Source organism: Papaver somniferum, chromosome 1 (genome assembly GCF_003573695.1).
Source record: "Papaver somniferum cultivar HN1 chromosome 1, ASM357369v1, whole genome shotgun sequence".
Classification (NCBI taxonomy): Eukaryota; Viridiplantae; Streptophyta; class Magnoliopsida; order Ranunculales; family Papaveraceae; genus Papaver; species Papaver somniferum.
This window is the reverse complement of record NC_039358.1, coordinates 152,731,344-152,754,719: the sequence shown is the minus strand read 5'-3', so window position 1 is coordinate 152,754,719 and position 23,376 is coordinate 152,731,344. Positions and strand designations below refer to the sequence as shown.

General features: G+C 41.6%; 2 protein-coding genes across 2 annotated transcripts; one reads left to right on the top strand and one right to left on the bottom strand.

The window, feature by feature from the left end:
• Positions 1-19,507: 19,507 nt before the first annotated feature.
• Positions 19,508-20,973, bottom strand: LOC113304795. The gene has a single exon (XM_026553940.1). The coding sequence runs from the start codon at positions 20,777-20,779 to the stop codon at positions 19,754-19,756; it is 1,026 nt and encodes a 341-aa protein (XP_026409725.1). The 5' UTR covers positions 20,780-20,973; the 3' UTR covers positions 19,508-19,753.
• A 130-nt stretch (positions 20,974-21,103) lies between these two features.
• Positions 21,104-23,324, top strand: LOC113304805 (protein FATTY ACID EXPORT 6-like). The gene is made up of 3 exons (XM_026553945.1): positions 21,104-21,453; positions 22,548-22,635; positions 23,063-23,324. The coding sequence occupies exons 1-3, from the start codon at positions 21,255-21,257 to the stop codon at positions 23,142-23,144; spliced, it is 369 nt and encodes a 122-aa protein (XP_026409730.1). The 5' UTR covers positions 21,104-21,254; the 3' UTR covers positions 23,145-23,324.
• The last annotated feature ends 52 nt before the right edge of the window (positions 23,325-23,376 follow it).

Sequence of the window (23,376 nt, the reverse complement as noted above, 5' to 3'; positions counted from 1 at the left end):
ATGAAATTCCTTCGCCGTCAGTCAAGAACTTCTTCAACACAAGAGAGATGGTCAATCAAGAAGCATGTAATTCGCAAGGGGAAACCAAACTGAAGAATAGACCGCTTCAACAATCTCTCCAGCAGAAGTCGCTTCAACGCTTCCTCCACCAGAAGCTTCTTCAACGCTCTCTCCACGTTCCCTTCAGAAGCAGCTTCAACTCTCTCTCCAGGAGCCGCCTCCATGTTCGCTTCAGAAGCCTGCTTCAGCGCTCTCTACGGGACCTGATCGTTCCAGAAGCTGCCTCAACTCTTTTTGCAGGACCCACATTCATATTTGAGCACACAAGGTTCATTTTTGAGCAAGCAAGCACGCGGTAGGTCCCACGTTCGAACGAAGAAAGTAGCAAGGTCGGTGTTTGGTCAAGGCAGCAAGGCCAGTGTTTGGTCAAGATAGAAGGGTCGGTGTTTGGTCGAAGTAGCAAGGATGACACTCGAGCAAGCACATCAACCGTCCGGGCAAAGCAGGCGTAGGACAGGGACGACGTTTGAAACATGTACACGGTGGACCCGTGTTTGATCAAAGCATGCACAGCTGCCCATGTTCGAAGCAAGCATGCTCGCATCGGGTCCCACGTTCGACCGAAGCAGGCACACAATGGACCCACGTTTACCGAAGCAGGCACATCAAGCCCACGTTCGATCAAGCAGGCGCATGATGAGTCCCACGGTTGAGCGAAGGAGGCGGGTCCACATGCCTATCAAACAGGTGCAACAGGGTGACGTTTGGTCGAAGCATATACATGGTGGGGTCCACATTCGTCCAGGGTTACATGCACGGTTTTCTATGGGAAGAGGAGCATACAAGTTTTATTCCCTTCTTGGCTCAAATACCTGAAGGAGGAAACTGGTCCCACCAAGGTCGTGGTCACACCTGGCATACTCACACGGACGATTGCCAACACGGCCGGCTAGAGTCCCTCCAGGTAAAATTCCTTTGTCTTTTATTTTTACGTTGTATACGTCACCATCTCATGCCTACCCCACAATAATGTAACCATTATGCGCTAGGAAGGGGACTTAATGTTGATGGTGGATTTTAGTTCAGGGCTAAAATTGTAAAAACCAAATTTGATACGCTGACATCCTGCAGAGGATAAAGCTGTTTGATAAGTGATGAGTACCTCTTCACTTTACTAATTCACCTAGAATGGAGCATGTGGCAACAATCCCAGTATTCTGTGAATTAAAATACACAAAATTCATCTAGGATGGAGCATGTAGCAACAATCCCAAAAAACCCTGTGAATTTTTAGCATTATTAATAATGCATGATTAGCCTTGTATTTCCTGTGTTGTTCCCACAGAACTCTCATTATTGGTGTGGCATGACGACTGAGTGTTGCTCTCAGCAGAGTAACGCGAATCTCCAAGTACCAATAGTGAGGCATGCACGAGATACCCGTACATGCTACATCTCTCGGTGTGTTATACTATCCCGATTGAGCATATATCTCTCGGTGTGTTATACTAGCCCAATTGAGATCTCTCGTGTGTTATACTATCCCGATTGAGCATATCTGGACTGCCCGACCATGCAAGTTGGCCGCATGATTTAACCAGCCTAGACGATCCTCAGCATGAGCAGGCTACCACCTTAATGACCACCAGCGGGCCCGTTTTTTCCCTGGTCGGTCGAATACATACCACGCCTCCCAAACAACCACCGAACGCCAGCCTAAAGTAGGATGGTTGGGCTGGTATGGAGCAGCTTGTAAAATCTTGTACGCACAAGACTGCCAATGTCGGTCTCAAAACAGATCGAGGCCTTCCAACTTCGCCCGCATGGTTGGACGGCATAGATCGTCCCATGATCGGTTGGACAAGCGTTGTCCTGCACACCGGCGGGCCCCCCTTTCTACTTACTTGACCGACCTTCTCATGACCTAGCCATGGAGGAGCAAACGCTTTCTCGAAGTTCGGCCGGCGTGATGCTTTAAGGGTCACAGGAAAGTCCACTAATGTCTTAAATTGATCACGACCATCCAACTTCACCTGCATGATTGGATGGCTTAGATCAAGCCTATGACCGTGGGACAAGTACACACATGCTCACCATCGGCTCAATGTGGGTCCCACATGGTCGGCCTCTTCAAAGGAGGAGCATAGCTTGCCAAACCGTTAGGTTGAAGTCGTGTACACACGACCGATCCAAAACCCTAATTAGGGTTTGCGGCATGTTACATGTGTCGCTAGTTGATCACGAGCGTCCATCTTCGCAAGCATGGATGGAGGGTGTAGATGTAGATTTAAAAGTTCCCGAGCATGTCAACATGATCACCGTGGTCCCATCTACACGCATGACCGATCGACCAAGGCCAACCATGGTCGGACGTCTCGAAACGCGCGCCTGAAGTAGGCATGTCGCGCGGTTTCCAACTCCTTTGCTGCATGGGATTTCTGTTGCAAATCAATCTCAGCCGCTCCTCTTTGCCTGTCAAATTGAGTGGCTTAGATCACACTTTCATGGGACAGTGAGGTACAGACGTATACACCGGCAAGCCGTCTACACGCATGCCCAGTCGGTCCTGCCTAAAAAACCTCCCATGCTTGGTTTCGACCAAGCTGAAGAGTGATGCTTGCGCACCTCTTTAAAACCCTAAAATTCCACCAACGGTCACAGATGAGCGTCATAAGATCATCTCGTCCGTCCAACTCTACCAGCTTAGTTAGGCAGTCCTGATTAGGAGTTAGTCAACCAAAGAAGCATCCCCATGATCACCGTCCGCTACTCTTCCACATAGAGTGATCGGCCAAAGCAAGGCTCGCCCATGCAGCCTCCAAACGATCACTTGAAGATGGTTGGACGTGATGCTATTTTAAGACACTTGATCGTGACTTACTCCGTTAAGCCTTAAAATGGCGATGCTTCATACATGCTGAATATATTCGATGCATTACCTACGTAGAATACACACGATATTTCATAAATATCGGTTTCCCAAATAACTTAGTTATTTAACCTAGCACCGTATGCTACCTTCTGTGGGTCCCACGATCCACAAAATCGAGACATCAAGCATGTCACAAACTAAGGGATACATACTGGGGTATTGGTCTGGCGGTTTACAGCGTGCAGCGTGCAACGTGCCATCACAAGAACGTGTCAGGAGGACATGGACGGTTAGTGATGATGAGAGAAGTTGGCAAAGACTGATCGTGTGACACTAAGACGACTCCACTACTCCACTTCCTCCACTTCCCACGAGAGATGAGGGTTAGGCTCAATGACTTGTATAAATAGGTTATCCTCCCTATTTCCAACAGACAATACGGAAACCAAGTGTTGATACAACGTATTCAAACACCCAGAGCTGATTGCTTACATTATTGCAAGCCAGTTCGGAATTCTGATACAAGTCATAAACAGCCAACACCTCCACAATATCAACACCTTCTTCGCTTCCCTCCCTAAGATCAACCCCATCTCGTACACTTTGTGACTGAAGCAAGTCTGGAACGATCATTTCTTGGTTTAAGCCAGAATTGTACAGATTAATCTCTCGAATCAAAAGCACTCCCGTGCAGTGCATTTTTTTAGGGTTTTAGATTCATTTCTCATCCACACACCCTAAATTACCAAAACTAGCAGAAATAGTTTTCACCCATAAACACCTTCCAAGACGCACACTTCCAACAGCTCCACTTCATGCCAAAGTCACGCCGACCATGCCTCCATGTCGCTGGCTACCAAACGGAAGGTTGCAACAATCAATGACCACCCATCCATCTAAGATGCAGATCTTAACCGTCCAAGGTCACCAGCTAACGCGTGGAAACTAGTGGCCCAACGCCAAGCCTTAACTGTGGTCGCGCACATACTACACCAAAGCCCTAGTCTTTGGTCGCGCCTAATTACACCAAAATCCTAGCTTGCTAGCTATACTTTCGTGTCGCCCGCTATAAACGAAGGGTTGCAATAATCAACGGCTACCCTTCCCTCTGAGATGTGAATCTCGACCGTTCAATATCGCCACCTAACTCACGTACCAAAGCCAAAATATCACGGTTTGCACCCAAACCCTAATTTGGCCGCGCCTATTCTATGGCAAAGCCATGCCGACTCTACCATGGCCACTGGCATGCCACCATGCTACACGTTTTCCCATGAAAAAACGCGAGACATCTAACACATGTCACAAACTGGGGGATGCTCATTGGTTTGGCGGTTTACATCGTGCGACTACACTACGCCCGTTACATGAAAGTGTCATAAGAATGAGTCGGTTAGTAAATACAAGGAATAATGGTGAAACGCTCCTTTCATTATGGAACATCAATTCCAGGCGTTACCCATTACCACCTCCTTCCACTTTACTCATCCGTTTCCATTTCTTACGAGACCAGAGTACGTTATGTTACAACTTGTATAAATAGGTCCTACCTATTTCCACCAAACAACAAGTTTTGGTCAGGAGCATACAACACTCAGAAATCACTCGCTAGCTTTCCATCTGTTAGCTTTGACTTTCTGATACAAGTCAAACAACTACTCTTCCAGAAGCAACTATTCTGGTCTCAACACTCTCTTCGCTTCCATCCCTAAAACCAACCCTTCTCCTTCACTTTGTGACCGAAGCAAGTCTGGAATGGTCATTTCTTGGTTTAGGCCGGATTTGTACAGATTGATCTCTCGAATCTAAAGTACTCCCTTGCAGTACATTGTTTAGGGTTTAGACTCGTTTCTCACCCACAACACGCAAAATTACCGAAACCACTAGAAACTGTTTTCACCCTCAAACAATTGGCGACCACAGCGGGAGGATTAATCTCTCAGTTACAATATCGATTTCCAAACTCCCAATCTCATACTTCAACCCAGACGTCAAGGTGGTAGAAGCAAAAGATCCGCTCAAGGATCGGCGACTCAGGTACGAGTCACTCGGTTACAATATCGATTTCCAAACTCCCAATCTCATACTTCAACCCAGACGTCAAGGTGGTAGAAGCAAACGATCCGCTCAGGGATCGGCGACTCAGTTACCAGGCGACTCAGTTACCAGTCACGGCATGACAAGAGGTGACTGGGGACTTCCAAGATGGTAGAAGCAAGCGCTCCGCTCAGGGATCGACGACTCGGTTATCAGGTGACTCAGGGTCGACTGGGGACTTTCCATGATCATGGCGGTGCTTCCCCCAAAACTCAGACTTACTCCCGGAAGATTTATTTTTTGTCAAAAGATGCAAAAAAAAAACGAGTAAGTCTTGCCTAGACAAAATACATGGTTTACTACTTCAAGCTTTCACGGGAATGATAAAACCGATAGCCATGTTATGTTTCATCCCATGCTCTCTACCGACACGCAATGCTCACGGTCCCATGGTTTTCCTGGGATGTTTGCGTCACTTGCAATCGTAACCAAGAAAACATTATTATAAAACAATTCATTACAAAAGAATAATCCAAAACCCTCATAGATAACAGTTATCTGTCAATTCAAATCAAACCATAAACCAGGCGCTTTGTTTGCCTTTCAAAAAAAAGGGTCACCTACCCGTACGTGCCTACTTTGCATAATAATTTATGAAAGGCATACCCACGGCTAGGGTTTACACCAATATTTCTACAGATTTATGGAAGGCATACCTATGGCTAGGGTTTGCACCAACACAAGAAAACAAGAAAAAAAATTGAAAGAGAAACGCTGGAGTACATAGATGGAATATGCTTGCCCACTCTATTGCTACCGCTAACACCAGGACGTGAGAACAAAGATACAAGATAAAAAGTAGAGCCAACCCCTTTCATACGCATAACACTTTTGGTATTTGAGTAAGGAAAGGATTTCCTATTTGAGCTACGTATGGAAAGAGGCAACTGGGCCCGCAAGAACAAGTCGCGCCACCCCAAGCCAGCGCCGTGCCAAGCCAACTCCAACGCCACGCCAAGCCGACAGTCAGCTTCCATGCCAAGTCAGCATCCACGCCAAGCCAACATCCATGCCAATCCAGCGTCCATGCCAAGCCAGCGCCCATGCCAAGCCAGCGCCCATTCCAAGCCGATCCAGCGCTAACAGCTTGCACCTTTCCAGCGCCAGAAACTTGCATCCTTTCAGCGCTAACAACTTGCACCTTTCCAGCGCCATCTTGCACCTTTCCAGCGCCAGCTTGCATCATTTCCAGCGCCAGCAGCTTGCATCCTTTTAGCGCTAATAGCTTGCATCTTCCCAGCATCGGTAGCTTGCATCCTTCCAGCGTTGCTCTTGAACGCCCAGTAGAAGGGAATCAACAATCCAATTTCATCACACGTGAAGATCAGGAACGACTTGTCCAAAATCAAAGCAAAGAAAATCAGCAACCCCCCTTAGTTCACAAAGACTCATTTCCTGTCAGGAAATGCATGATTTCTGGGGACTTCGCCCTCAAAATCGTGCAGTCTACGTTGAAACATTTATGTGAGATTCTATATTTCCCCAAGGCGCATCGTCAAGACATATTTGCAGCCCTCAACCACACTGCATCAGGAAAGCAGCTGTTTCCAACCAGGAAGTCGTTCCCAAACCCCAAACTCTTTTGGAAAGCACGATTGATATATGGAAATGGGGACTCCTAACCAATGTTCGCTTGAAGAATGTCAAGTTTGACAGCACACTGATCGACGCAGCCTCTCCTCTTCAACGTCCTCCAGCAGCGGCTCCGCTTCAACGTTCGCTTCAGCATCCGCTCCGCTTTAACGTTCGCTCCAGCAGTCGCTTCGCTTCAGCATTCTCTCCATAAGCTTCTCCAGGATCCGAAGACGAATCTTCAGCGTTTTTGTTCTATAAGTTTCAACATCCTCTCCAAGAACCGAAGCCGCTTCAACGCCTCCTTCCCGCCAAAGCTCGTGGTCATGGACAGTTTGCTCGCTTACGCATCCAGCCAACCTACTTTGTTCCCATGAAAATGTAGTCTCTTTTGATCACATCTGCTGCCAAGAACCGGTGCCGCTCGTTTGTTGGTACCAGCGAGAGTTTCACCAAAACACGATCACTACAAATATGGAAACATGTAAACTGCATTTGGGGACTGAGGATCTACACGGACTCCCTTCACTGTCAAAGCTCAGAAGACACGGTCAACCAAAAAGTCATAGTCACGACAAGGTCATTTACTCTTCAAGGGTGTAGCGTAAGAATATCATCACCTCTCTGTCTAGAAGACACCTGCAATATTTTACAAGGCCGCGGTGGATCCCAAGCCTACTCAGAAGAAACAACTTCAGAAACTAAAGAAAAGTGCGACTGGGGCCTGCTCGTCGCAGTCCATCCCGATGACCATCAAAGATTCATGAGATAACCCCAGAGATGCGGCTGAAACATTTTTCTGAAGAAACAGTGGGAGCCGCGATAAACAACATAAATCTTTCATTCCTACCTCTTCGCTATCCAGAATATTTCGTCCATATGCATCCCAGCAATACATCCAGATGAGTACAATAAGCTTGTATCAAATCCCATGGACATGGATTCAAAGAGATGCAATGAAAGTAGGCTATACAAGGATACTACCAGCACGAGATGCTTTCACTCCCGTCAACCTGGTTATTTCTGATTTCAACATCATCACTGCCAAAGTTTTACGAGCCGCAGGAATTTCTCAACACGAAGCCGTACATGTGCATCGAAGACTCCAAAAGCGCGCCATAGAGATACATTCACATGTTTGGCCGTGACATCGGATCTAACAGAAATATAACTGGGGACTGCTCATCGCATCCCATTCCATATGATAGTCCAAGATTCAGAAGATGGTTCGAAGGATGTCTCTGGGAACAAAGTATTTGAAGACTTGATAGCAGCACGTCGGTAACAAAACGTCTCCCAACTCATCTATTTCATCCAGTGGCTCCGGAAGATTTCGACCATACAAGTATCCACAACATACTCTCATCGCGATCAGAAGGTCCAGGCACTGAACAACCTAAAATCAAGGATGGACCGACAACACAACCACATCCATCCGTCCCAAGAATGCAATAGAGTTTGTTAAATTTTGGAATCCACTGGAGAGACACTGCAGACGAAAGCACGGATCCGGACGAGCAGCAGAAAATACAAGAAGCTCAATACCTCTTTTCATACGGATGGAGTTTCTAGAGTTTTCACAGAATAAAGTTTCCTTCTTGCTCCATGAACGGGAATAGATGACTCGGCGCGACTATGCTACCCGGGCCCGCAACATCCCTCCTGAATTCTTCCTGAGTTTCACTGTCGGGCCGTTTTCACCTCCTAAACGAGCTCAAAACCTAAATACTCCCGCGGTAGGAGATAGGAAATTCTTTTTTGATTAAAATGGAGGGGCGGACCGTCAAAATCCGAGTTCGTAAAAGAATTCTACAACGATTCTATCAAAGGGCGCTAATTAGGGTTTCGCCCCGTCAAACCCTAATTTAGACAAAGTCGTCAGCTTCCCACGGAACTGAAACAAGGTGTTATCTTCCCGAATCCAGTCGTCACCTTCCCACGGAACTGAATCAAGTCGCCATCACTCCACGAAACTGAAGCAGGTTGTCATCCTTCCACGGAACTCAAGCTGGCTCCACTTCAAGCCGACCAATGCTGACGGCTCCTTTCCAAGCCAATCCACTGCTAACGGCTCCAATTCCAAGCCGACCAATGGTGACGGCTCGTTCCAAGCCAACCCAATGCTAGCAGTTTCCCTTCACGCCAAGTCTATGCTAGAGGCTCCGTTCCGCGTTCTGAAGCCTAACCTAGAGGACGCACTCCATTCCTAGCCAGTACAACGTATGTGGCCCCATTCGTAGCCAATCCAACACTGATGGCTCCATTCCAAGCTAAGTCAAGCCGCGCCCAAGCCGCGCCGGCAGCTCACGCACGCCAAACCTCTTCCAAAGCCTCTCCAAGCCGATCGATGCTAACGACTCTATTCCAGGTCGCGCAATACCTGCGGCTCCCATTCCAAGACGACCAACGCGACAGCTCGCTAAGACAACGCCTCTGCGTTCCCTAGCCCATCCAAGATGACGCGTGGCCAAACCAAGCTGACATCCTGCATCTCAACCAGCAACGCCTCTACCATTTCACGGTCTAGTCAGTAACGACGCAAGTAGAATTCATGCAAGGCCGCCAACGCAAGAAGCACGGATTCTCAAAACACTCTCGAAAAGGTTAGACGAATCTTCTTAGCCTTCTTTTATGACCCGCCGCTTCGATTTTGTCCTTGTCTGTCACCATCTTATGCTTACCTCGCAACAATGCTCCTGTTCTGAGCTAAACAGTGGACTTCATGTTGATGGTGGTTTTTAGCTTAGGGTTAAAATCGTGAAACCGTACATCTGACATGACGTCAGTATGACCACTAGCGCATTCATTGAATGAATCAGCGTGCCTATGTAAGAATTACCAGGGTACCTTTTTTATATACATGTGTCATGTTCCACGACAGAACCCTTAGTACTGACTGACATCATCGTCGTATATACCAAACCTTAATTCTCACAACATGTGCCAATGGCATGCCGTGCCAGCCACATCTCCGCGCCAAGGCATGCCAACCATGTCAGCCGCACCACTGTGCCAATGGCAAACCATGTCAGCCACGTCTCTGCGCCAAAGCATGCCAGCCGCACCACCGTGCCAATGGCAAACCATGCCAGCCACGTCTCTGCGCCAAGGCATGCCAACCATGCCAGCCACACCACCGTGCCAATGGCAAACCATGCCATCCACGTTTCTGCGCCAAGGCATGCCAACCATGCCAGCCGCACCACCGTGCCAATGGCAAACCATGCCATCCACGTTTCTGCGCCAAGGCATGCCAACCATGCCAGCCGCACCACCGTGTCAATGGCAAACCATGCCAGCCGCACCACTGTGCCGATGGCAAACCATGCCAGCCATGTCTCTGCGCCAAGGCATGCCAACCATGCCAGCCACGTCTCTGCGCCAAGGCATGCCAACCATGCTAGACGCACCACCGTGCCAATGGCAAACCATACCAGCCACGTCTCTGCGCCAAGGCATGCCAACCATGCCAGCCGCACCATCGTGCCAATGGCAAACCATGCCAGCCACGTCCCTGCGCCAAGGCATGCCAACCATGCCAGCCACGTCTCCGCGCCAAGGCATGCCAACATTCTAGCCGCACCACCGTGCCAATGGCAAACCATGCCAGCCACGTCTCCGCGCCAAGGCATGCCTACCATGCCAGCCGCACCACCGTGCCAGTGGCAAACCATGCCAGCCACGTCTCCGCGCCAAGGCATGCCAACCACGTCTCCGCGCCAAGGCATGCCAACCATGCGAGCCGCACCTACACCGCGCCCTAAGCTTGTCGGCCCCCCACTTTCATTGACCAATAAGGTTACTCCAAACCTGTCACGGTCTCAAAAGAGGTCGCTATACATGCAAGCTTCCCAGAACACGCTAGCGTCCCAAAACTTGCTAGCGTCCCAAAAGTTGTTAGCTTCCCAAAACACGCTAGCTTCCCAAAACATGCTATCTTCTCAAAACATGTTAGCTTCCCAAAAACGCGCCAAGCATGCCGCACGTGCATACTACATGCGCTAATTAGGGTTTCAACACGCCAAACCCTAATTTCGGCAAGTTGCTACCAACATCCCTCCTGAATTCTTCCTGAGTTTTACGTTCGGGCTGTTTTCACCTTTCTATCGAGGTCAAAACCTAGATATTCCCGCGTAGGGAGATAGGAAATTCTTTTCCGTGAAGAATGGAGGGCGGACCATCAATATCCGAGTCCGTACGAAAGTTATACAACGATTCTAATAAAGGGCGCTAATTAGGGTTTCAGCATACCAAACCCTAATTTAGACAAAGCCGCAAGCGCTTCCCTTCCAAGCCGCACACTTCCAGCGGCTCCATTTCATGCCAAAGCCACGCCGACCATGCCTCCATGCCGCTGGCTACCAAACGGAAGGTTGGAACAATCAACGACCACCCTTCCATCTAAGATGCTGATCTTAACCGTCCAAGGTCACCAGCTAACGCGTGGCAACTAGTGGCCCAACACCAAGCCTTAACTGTGGTCACGCACAAACTACGCCAAATCTCTAGTCTTTGGCCGCGCCTAATTACACCATAATCCTAGCTTGCCAGCTATACTTTCGTGCCGCCCGTTATAAACGAAGGGTTTCAATAATCAACGGCTACCCTTCCTTCTGAGATGCGAATCTCGACCGTTCAAGATCGCCACCTAACTCACGGACCAAAGCCAAAATATCACTGTTTGCACCCAAACCCTAATTTGGCCGCGCCTATTCTATGGAAAAGCCATGCCGACTCTACCATGGCCACTGGCATGCCACCATGCTACACGTTTTCCCATGAAAACACTCGAGACATCTAACACATGTCACAAACTGGGGGATGATCATAAAGGGTATTGGTTTGGCGGTTTATAGCGTGCGGCGTACACTACACCCGTTACATGAAAGTGTCATAAGAATGAGTCGGTTAGTAAATACAAGGAATAATGGTGAAACGCTCCTTTCATTATGGAACATCAATTCCAGGCGTTACCCATTACCACCTCCTTCCACTTTACTCAGCCATTTCCATTTCTTACGAGACCAGAGTACGCTATGTTACAACTTGTATAAATAGGTCCTACCTATTTGTACCAAACAAAAAGTTTTGGTCAGGAGCATACAACACTCAGAAATCACTCGCTAGCTTTCCATCTGTTAGCTTTCACTTTCTGATACAAGTCAAACAACTACTCTTCCAGAAGCAACTATTCTGGTCTCAACACTCTCTTCGCTTCCATCCCTAAAACCAACCCTTCTCCTTCACTTTGTGACCGAAGCAAGTCTGGAACGTCCATTTCTTGGTTTAGCCCAGATTTGTACAGATTGATCTCTCGAATCTAAAGTACTCCCTTGCAGTACATTGTTTAGGGTTTAGGCTCGTTTCTCACCCACAACACGCAAAATTACCGAAACCAGCAGAAACTGTTTTCACCCTCAAACAGAACTATACCTAATATTTCATCAAAAATGAAGATCATGCTTCAAAAAAAGAAAAAAGGAACAACTCCTACACGAAGATGACTAGTAAGTTCAGAGTTTACCAAAGAGGATGAACTCGACTTGGTAGGATGAACTCCTACCAGAACACAAAGTTTATAGTTCACCAAAGAGGATGAAGTCCACCCCCCTAAGTACGACTAGCACATGATAGTTCACAAAATATCATGAACTCCTACTCGAGAACAAACACAAAGTATAGAGTTCACCAAAGAGGATGAACTCCATCTCCCTAAGAACGACTGACACATGATAGTTCAGAAAACAACATGAACTCCTACTAGAGAACAAACATAAAGTACATAATTCATCAAAGAGGATGAACTTCATGTCCCTAAGAACGACTAGTACATGATAGTTCACAAAATAACATGAACTCCAACTAAATAACAAACACAAGGTACAGAGTTCACCAAAATGGATGAACTCCATCTCCCTAAAAACGACTAGCACATGATAGTTCACAAAACAACATGAACTCCTACCAAGAAACAAACACAAAGTTCAGAGTTAACCAAAGAGGATGAAGTGCACCCCCCTAAGTACGACTAGCACATGATAGTTCACAAGACAACATGAACTCCTACTAGAGAAGAAACACAAAGTACAGAGTTCACCAAAGAGGATGAACTTTATTTCCCAAAGAACGACTGGAACATGATAGTTCACAAAACAACATGAACTCCTACTAGAGAATATACACAAAGTACAGAGTTCACCAAAAGAGGATGAACTGCATCTAAATAGGATGAACAACACAGATGAAGCATGACTTCAATCTCTTGCTCCGATTGTTCTTGAACATTTGATTCCTCTTGAACTACAACCATTTGCTTGTTTTTATCTGCTTTTGATCATCTTTGATTTCACCATTTTTAGGGTTTTTATGAAAGTTTTCTGGTGAGTATCAAAATTTTATGGTGATTGTTTGATGAAATTGATTATGTATTTGTCAATTAGTGTTGTTTCTGATTGAAAATTAGGGTTTTAATTGATTAATTGAGTATATTCAAAGTATTTTTTTCTGAATCTGAAATGAAATTTGGATCAGATGAATTGAAAACTTTTTCAAAAAAGAGAGAAAATAAAGGAAAGTATAAGGTTTCTAATTTTCAGCGGTAACTGTTAAGGAAAGGGTATTATGGTCTATTTTACATTTTTAAATAATTATGGATCAAACAGTCACGCGTAATTATCGGTGGACCAAACTGTTATGGTCCCATATATTAATAGATCAAATAATAATTTCCCCAATATTTTTTTGGAATGACAGATAGGATTTTAGACCCTTATTTGGTATAAAAAATCTCTGATAGTTAAGTCCTACAAATTAGGAGGGATGAAATACTAACTATGAAGGTGTTAAAGAAAGTCTTAGTTACACCTTCAAAATGACCCCTAACTAATTTCATGTCATCAATTTAATTAAAAAAATAATATTTAATACACAACCATGTTAAAAAAAATTATGCTTACCTAAACCTAAAATACATAGCACAACCTTGACTATTGGAGACGACTTTTAGGAAAAAAGACTTATTTCGACCTATGTTTGAAAAACCTCCTTAGACGACTTTTAGGAGGTCTAAAAATGAACTCCACGTATGATTTTCTTGACCTTCAATTCGAGATGGTCTTAGCATAAATTCATCTCCAATAATTAGGACTTACAAACTAACTAAGAGGGCTGAAATGCTAAATATGAATATGTTAAAGAAAATCTTAACTACATATTTCGACCGACACCTAACTTCGTATCAATAATTTATTTAAAATAACTAATATTTGATATAAAGTCGTACTAAAAGATTCATTTTTATATATCTAAACCTATAAAAATACATGATATCTCCTTGATTATTGGAGATAAGTTCTAGGAAAACGGTTTTAGTTAGGCCCACATATGAAAACCCCAACAAATGTAGGTCTAACAATGATCCCCTACTATTGGAGATGCTATGCTATGAGAGCTAGCGTGAGGCTAGAAGATGCACAACCTGTTTTGCAGGGTCAGGTTGTTAGAGATTAAGAGCTGTCCAGTATTTTACAAAAGGACGTTTCATAGTTTGCTTAAATCCTGGAATATAGATCGGAGTTGTAGAGCACTAGAGCTACAAGAAACTACTAAAGGAGGAGGATATAAGTAGGAAGAAGTATGTTTTGCTCTTTGACATCGGTATCTCTCATATACCATCATCGACCATCAATTCTGAAGCAAACCACTTAGGTATACACATGAACACGAACTTAATGTCTGTATTGCGACCATATGCCATGAGTTCTTACTAATCTAATCAGCTTGGAGTTGATTTTTCCTTTTGCTTTTGTTTTATGTTTCTTGAGGATTACAGAGTGGATGGATCATAATCAGCCAATCAAGCTTTCTCCGCCATCTAAATTTATTTGGAGGATTGAAAACTTCTCCAGTCTCAGTAACAAAGCTAGTCACTCTTCTCGTTGGTTCACGGCGGGTAAATGTAAATGGTAACCCTTCTCTTCGCGTCTTCTCGAAATTGGCTATCATTTTATTTTGCATAATTTTAAAGGATACTGATTTTCTTTTTTCGTGAAAAATAAATAAATAAATGTATGCGGAGTATTTTACACTTGTGGATAAATAAGATAATCAAGGTTGTTTTTCTTTTCTAACTCATCTAGATCTGACTAAAGAATTGTACAAATTTTTGAATCCAGTCAAATATGTGTGGTATCAGAAAAATGCAAAAAAAAATAATTTAACATCCGAATTTGGGTTAGATTCAAATTGCGGGTCAGACCCAAAGAAACAAGGTGTTGGTTAGTTTCACATTATCGGTGACAATAAATTTGATCAAACTTGTCGGTTTACTACAATATATTCGTTCGAAGTTGTTGGTCATATAAATAAGTAGGAATTACCAATAGGTACCATTATAGTGTTCTTAGTTAGTGGCAGGTCCACCCATTAAAGCCCAGTAATCAGAGGTCCATAATTAAAAGAAAACATGAAAATGGACCAAATTTTTTTAGCCCAGGTCCTGCACACGTGCGAGATCAGGTATACGTAATATGAAAATACCACAAATAACCTTTCCTATTTAATATGTTAAAAGCATGAGAAATATTTTTCACATTTCATATTCATTTTCTTCTTCTCTTTCCTCTCACCATTGTTGTAGATGAAGATGAAGATTTGTTTTTGTTCTTTCTCGTTTCTACCGAATCAGATGATGAAGATTTTCCATTGTAATGTTTCTTTTAAGGTTTTGGCGTTCTAATCATTGTTGTGCTTGATTATGTTTTCGATCTCCATGGTTGATTTGTCGACTATATATTAGATCTAGATGAATAATCACATTTTTTGTTCATTTCGTTGCTAGATTCGATTATGCCACTTCCATTTTAGATGTTTTAGACGTATTTCAGTTCTTTTTTGTATATGAATCAACAGTACGTATATCCCGTACTGATAGAAACTTAGTTTATTTTTGAGAAGAAGAAGAAGATGCATCGTTATGATTTACGACGAGAAGATTGTTTGTGTTTCCAGGTATGTATATTAACAATGATTTTCGGTTTCCATTCTATTTTTTTCATAGATTCGTTACTAGTTTTTCACATGCAGCTGAAGTTTAGATTATGAATCAGCAGTACATATATGATGTACTGAAAAATTATGCTTTAATTTTGTTATTTTTGTAGTTTTTGATATTTTTCTTCTTCGATCTAGAAGTATATATATGGAATATTGAAGAAAAAAAGTGTTTCGATTCTGGTTTTTAGAGATTCATTACTTGGTTTTCACATGCAACTGATTTTAGTTTCATTTTGATTGTTTTTTGATATGCTTTTAAGTTGTTTTTGTGTATTAATCATCGGTACGTATATGATATACTGGTGGATTTTGATGGAACAAGTTCAGATCTAAATAAACAATCATGTTTTGTGTTTATTTCATTAGTAGATCTGATACTTTTATGGTTTGTTTTTCAGTTTTCTTTTGTTATTATCAATTGTTGATAAACATCACTGTCCAGAGTTCGTCCTAAATTTTATACTTCTCTTGCTGTTTTAAAAGTTTGTGGGGATATAGTTGATGAAAAGAATGTACACAGTTGGGTTTTGCTTAGATTTGTTTATAGACCTTCTTTGATTCATATGTGTAGTATTTGAATTTTATGTTTGTTAGTGATGTTGTGAAGTGTTTGATGAATAAGTGTTCTTGAAATGCATTAGAAGCGTTGGGTATCTTTAGAGAGATGAGAATTGAAGGAGTTAAATTGGAATTGCATGATTGTATCTTACTCATTGCTGGTGCTCCACTTGGTGAAGAATTGAAGGGGATTTTGATTCATGTGTATGTGCTCTTCCTCTTATGTGGTCTTCCTCTTTTCTGTATTTCCTTTTAAGATTCATGATACAATTTGTATCTTATCTATCACGGACAGGTGAAGGTGGGAACCCGTTCTGCGTTACTCAACTTTGGATCACCATTGGATGCATCTCAGCTATATAAATTACTCCATGCCCTTCATCCACATCCTCATTAGAAGAAAAATTAGCAGGCAGAGGTGCACCTGGAACATGTATGTTGCTCGGATTTTGTTGCTTTTGTCATACATACCAAAATAAATAGAATAGTAGCTTGGTGCATCTTCTCGATGTTGTTTACTGCTCCGGAACTGTTATCCTCAACTGGATAGATAGACCTCACCCTGTGTAGTTTCTTAAATGCCAAATGGCCTAATGTAGGCTCATGGGCATGCGGATAAGTAAAAGGTTAGCCTAATATTTATAGTTAGATAATGTGATTTTGTTAACTGATACTAGTTTTTGAAAGCTTTATCGTTCTCCCAAAATCATGTAGACCTCTGAGGCAGAACAATTCTTTTTTCTACCACAAGTTTCCTGACTACCTGCTGCTGTGCGATATTGCTGTCTCACTGGAATACCCATTTCTTGCTTCATGCTACAAACAGACACCACCTGATACACAATTGTTTTTTCACCCTTAGTCACTATGTGGAAATGATAATCTATAGAGTCACAAGACTCATAAATTGTTATTATCAATTGTTTTTCAGTTTTATTTTGTGTATTACCTATCAGTACATATATGACGTTTTCTAATTTATTTATCATTGATTCTTACAGATTTGTACTCTACCTGGAAGCAGTGCAGCAAATATGTACTCGAATTTGTAAGCATTCAGATATATAATCGGATTTGTAAGCAGTACGACAGATATGTACTCAGATTTCTAAGCAGTGCGACAGATATGTACTCAAATTTGTAAGCATTGTAGCAAATATGTACTCGAATTTTTAAGCAGTGTACCCTCAAATTTGTAAGCAGTGTAGACACACACGTTTGGTAGTAATGGGCATTATGGACATTTCCATGTTTTAATTAATTTTGGACCTCCGGATAGAAAAAAAATCCGGTTGGACCCTACTATAAATAACTATATGGGCCTAGGACCAAACAAGAAATTTTCAATAATTGGGTTTAACAAGAATTTATATACTATTATTAGAAAATTCTTTATGGAGGAGGGAACATATATTTGTACAATGCAGCCCATTTTGATTAGCTATTTGATCTACATTGTTTTCATTTTATGACAGGTGCATAATGATTTACCCAAAGGTTAAAGATAGAACACACTTATCTGTGTACCTTAAGCCTTACATCAATGGTAATCAATTGCCTTATGCAGAGTTCAGTGTAGCTCTTTTTATCAAAAGTACCACACTCATACAGTGAGCGCAGGTATGTTAGTTGGACTAGCCTTTGGCTTGTATTTATGTAGTAATTACGGTTTCCCTGGTCGACAATAAGCTGAAAAGTAGACCACTGCGAGCTTAGGTCATCCAGTATAACTCATTCAAAGCACATTTAGCTAGTGACTTTTGTCATCTTGATCAACCTAAGTTCAACTTTGATGAAGAAACTCGTCCTGCGCCTGAGATCATATCTTTATCCGCCTCATCTTATTTGTCTATAGTAATTCACACCCTTGTTATAAAAATGAAAGCTTTGCAACAACTATTTGCTGCTTTTCATGTGACTTACTAGTGTCAGGTGATCAACTGATAATTCTAATATTTTGGTGTCTACAGCTGCAAAAAAACTAATTGGAAGCAATGGCTATGGTTGGTCATCGTTCTATAAGCTGGCTGACCTCCACAACCCCGAAAAAGGGTTTATCGTGAACGATACCTGTGTTATTCAAGTTGAGATTTCTGCTTGTATGATCAATAATACTTCTCAACCAAAGGTAATATAACACTCAATTTATGACTATGTTTTATCTATCTATCTCATTACTGAAATTAGGAAGTTACTAGAATTTCATCTTTGGTTAGAAGAGTTCTGATGTTACAGTATTCTTCATAATTTTTCTTATTATTTCAAACATATTTGGAATTAACATCTGCCACATGATTTCCGTCCCTATGAATAAAAGAGACTCTTCAATAACTAAACTTAGATAACCTTATATATTCTCCCAACAGGGATTCATCCTAATTACCACAGATACCGCATCTCTTATTAATGCCGCAATTATAGTGAAACTGTATGGTTCTTGCTGTCTTTAAGGCACTTTCAAACGAAAAATAGTTTGATCCCGTGAGGAGTATTAGAGATTTCCATATGTTAGTTGATGTCATTCCTAGCCTGAGAGTTGATCCTTCTTTCAGAAACTTTGTTGTAACCACTTTAAACAGTGAAAGAACCATTCCTGGATGGCATCCGAATGAGCTTATATGCCCCCATATATTGCTACTTACTAGTATGTTGCTGGTGGTGTTGTTTCAGCCTCAGGCGAAGGTCTCAAGTAAAGTTGAGGAGAAGGATAAAAAGTCATCAAAAAAAGAAAATGAGCACGACGGTCCAGTTATTGTCAGGAAACATATCTGTTGTTTCCCATGTCTGTAAGTTGGCTCCAACACAACTTCTAAATTCTACACAACTTCTAAATTCTATGGTTCCAGCGGGCTCCGAGAGGAGAAGCAAGATCATCATCTTAAGGCTCCATCACTAAAGCAAACACATGCGACCAATAGCAACAACAAACCAGTTATGATTTATTAGTGGATCTTCTATTTGGATACTTCCATTGACCTTGAACAACTTTTATCTGATGCATTTTAGTTTTATTTCTAGTTCTCCTTGGATTTTCAGAGAACTTCTGGTTCTCTTCGCAGACTTTTTTTTTTTAATTGATAAAGAAGAATTTTCATAGATAGAAAAAATCTCTTTCCATAGTCTTCCCGGTTAACCAGATTCTAAACTTGATTCAGGAAAACTCAGCAAAATGAGGGTGTGACCATTTATGACCAACCTAAATGAGGTTACAAAGCACTTGCTTGACTAGCTAGGTGTGGGCGATAAACAATCCAGTCTTAATCAAAACCTAAAAATCACACTAAAAATGTAGCAGTTAAACTAAAAACCAACACAAATGAATGAAGTATAATCCAATAAAAACTTTCTCCTTCCTTCCAAATCAACATCAATACACAAGGCATAAATAATTTCCAGTAAAACGTAATATAGTCATTTGTGTACACTATTAAATCACCTCATGTCAAGACTACAGCTAAAATTCTTGCTAAGAGCTAATATAATTGTTGTTGCTGCTGAATTACCTACGGTGTTGAGATTGCTTTTTAAGAGCCTTGGTACCTCAAGACCCAAGTGCCTTTTAACCAGACTTTGCAAGCAGACTGCGAAGGTAGCACCTGCTCAAAGCCTCAAACCCCTGGTTGCTCTAGGCTGAGATCTGCTCATATTTTCATCTTTGAATCGTCTTTGATCACCAACCATAGATTCGAAAACATCCAAAAGAGCATCCAATCCTTCTTGATCATGTCCTAAACCTTTCATGGCAAACACAACGCTCTCAATGGTTGACAAACACCCTTCCTTTGGCTGTTGCCTTACTTCACCATACAAACTCAACTTGCCTAAATTCAGTCTCAAGTGTGGTAAAAGCTTCAACCATGGATTCTCATAATAGATCCTCTTTGCTTTTTGCCAAGTCCCATCCAGAACAATTAAATGTTTCACCTCAAAATTCACCACTGCTACATCTATCGAACCTTTACTCGGAAACAGTAAGGCTGTTCCTGGAGGAACAGCAATTTCAAATTCTTCATCTTGTTCTTCAAACTCCTCATCTAATTTCTTGTTTGGTTTATTTCCAAGTTTCCTCTGCAACTTCTTCACCATAAACCCATTTGAGATTGCATCTTGGCCTACTTGTGAAGCCAAAATTTGATCAAAATCTGGTTTCAAAGAGTCAGTTTGATGTAGTACAGAACATGTATAACCATTCTTAGAGACAGTGGCAGCTATTAAAGGCTCTTCTTTTTCTTCTTCTTCACTTGACAATTTTGATTTAAGCAAGCGAATATGAAATTCAGCTTCGGTATTAACATCAGACACAGTAACTACAGTGAGATTCTTAAGTCCTAGTGAAGCAATTCTAATAGAATTGAGAGGATGATTCTTCTCTAGAGAATGTTGAAGAACAGTGACAGCAATGGAGTTATCAAGTAAAGGGGCTTTAAATCGAGAACAGAGACAAACCCGAACAGGTTTTGAACAAGCAGAACAATAGGGTCTCTTTTTAGGAGCAGCATCCATTGTTAGATTTCTATCTTGAGAAGAAAATTTGAATCTTTTTTGAAGATGATAGGGTTTAAATGTTGGAAGGAGATATTTATATGGGTTGAGTTGAATACCTGTACGAATGAAACCGATCCTCATTCAATGTGGAGAACAAGAGCCACCTTAATTTCTGATAAAACCCAATTTCCCTTATTTCTGAAAACAGCTCTTTCTAAAACCCTAAAATCCAGTGAGCTCGGAAAGAGGAAGAAAGAGAAACCTTAGTTTTAACTAGGGATACAGCGACTCGTATATGGTACATTGGTATGTGAAAGTAGGATATAGTTGGAAATTTAGTAAAAGTGGAGGCCATATATGTAATATGAGCATCTAAAAGTCTAAAAAGAACAAAGCGGAGAGCAGGTAAGGAATTCTGAAATTTGACCAAACACATGCATTATTCATTCCATTCAAAGTTGCATACATGTTCTTGAGACTATCTCTGATTTGACTTTAACAGGCCTAATTTTATCTTATTATTCCTGTGATCTCTATAAATAAACTTAACCTTAGTTTTAATTTGTTGTAAAACTTTTTTTGTTTAATTAGAAGAAACACCCAAATTTTGATCAAGATGCATGATTTCTGTTTTACAATCCCATATGGGTTAATTCTTGTTGCTGGGGGGTTAATAGGATTTGCAAAGAAAGGAAGTATAGCTTCTTTGGCAGGTGGTTTGGGTACTGGTTTCTTGCTCTTACTTGCTGGTTATATCAGTCTCATAGCTTTTGGCAAAAGAAAGAATTCCTATTTTGCACTCATTCTCGAAACAGGTATAAACATTTTCTTTTTATTTGCTGATTTTGATTTCTAATAAGAAAATTATTTTGATTTATGTGAGAGATTTGAATTTTTGTTTTTTAATTATGCTAAGCTTCATATTTAGTTTGCTCAAATGTATTAAATTCTCCCTTGATCCGTAATTGATTGGAAATGATGTTAGAATTAGGGTTATTTATTGTATTTTCCAGATTAGAAACTACCTATGGAATCGTTGTTTATGGTGGGTGGTGCCGTTGGAAGTGGAAGAGAATTGATTATGTGAGGGAGATAAGGTAGATTAGTATTCAGTGATATTGATTTAAGAATAAGAAAGTAGGAGAATAGGAGTCCGCAGTTATGTGAATCTGACATTGGATGTTTATAAAGTAGTTTTCTTGGATGTGACAAGTTGTCCATCAAAATAAAGTGGAGGCAAAGAGAAGAGAGTGAAGATTGCATTGTGTTTAGATTGTGACTTCTGAAAATGACTGCAGCTCGAATAGGTGGAGATTTGATGAAGTTATTGGAATAAGTAGTTACATGGAGGGATATGTCTAGTGAATGTGATCAATCATAGGGATGGGTTTGCATCCGAAGTTGCTAGTTTTAGACTAGCAATACTGCATTATCAGACTAATAACACTGCTCTATCAAAACAGTGGTTTTCATATTCCTCTTACCAGTCACAATAATATCGATGATGATTCATGCAAATCATACCCTAAGGACGCAGTGTGTACACTTTAAGGAAACCTTTAAATCCATTGTAAATTGATATGTATGTAGCAAGAAAGCAACTCAAGAGAATAAGTAGGATGTCTTAGCAAGTGTTACTTCTCCTCGTTGTTTATCTGCGTGTGAAAGTCCTTGTATATTCATCATAAGTATTTCGATCGACAAAAAAATATGTGATCCAAATGATTTTGATTGCTACGGGTTTTCCTGTGTTGAGTGATGTGTGAGAATTTTCATACTAGGATATTTCTTTTTTAGAAATCATTTACTTTCACCCTTTACTTTTTAGTACTCTCTTATTCTATGTCCATTATCGATTTAGTCTTATATATGTTCTTCCCTTTGTTCATACTATGTTTGCATTCAACAGTTTGTGCGTTCGTACTTACATGGGTCATGGGACAAAGGTACATGGAAACCTCCAAGATAATGCCAGCGGGTATTGTTGCTGTAATTAGGTAATTTCCTTCTAGTTAAACTAAAGGCGGTTTTGTTAATTATGTATTTCGATGCTTTGCTTCTCCCACACACACTCTATATCAAAGCAATCTTCTTTTCTAACAGCATGATACATGAAACTAATTTCTTTTTTTCACTACTTATACTGTTAATATCAAGTACCATGTCATCCTCATGTAAAGTCTTCTGAGTGAGTGATCTTATTCTCATATGGATCACTTGATATCTTCCATCTGCTGTAAGCATGGAGTTCAAGAAAAAAAAATTATCTGTCGACTTTTCGATCTTTGTACAAAGATGTCTCATAAAATGAATCATAAACAAGTTAGCGTAATCTTTCCCTTAAAAGAGTGTGGGGCACACTTCAAAATTTTGTTGGTTGCTCAGGACTGGCTTTAATGGTTAATTTTTGTTTCTTGTTTCCAGCGCTGTTATGGCTGCATTTTACCTATACAAGATTGCAACTGGTGGCAACCATTTTCCCTCCTCCTCCGAGAAAGCAAAGTGATACATTCTGGCTGGATATCGGGTTAATATTTGTAATGTGAAATTTAAAATTCCCTGCACCCTTTTAACTTAAATTTCTATGTTGTATAATTCTTGTTTGTATTGTTGTTCACTATGTAACCTAATTAACTACTGGGATTTTCCACTTAATTGATTGTGAATCAAAGCATTGTTTGTGCAATACAATTGTGCCCTATTACACTTATCTTTTGGGAAGTTTTTTGTTCTCATCA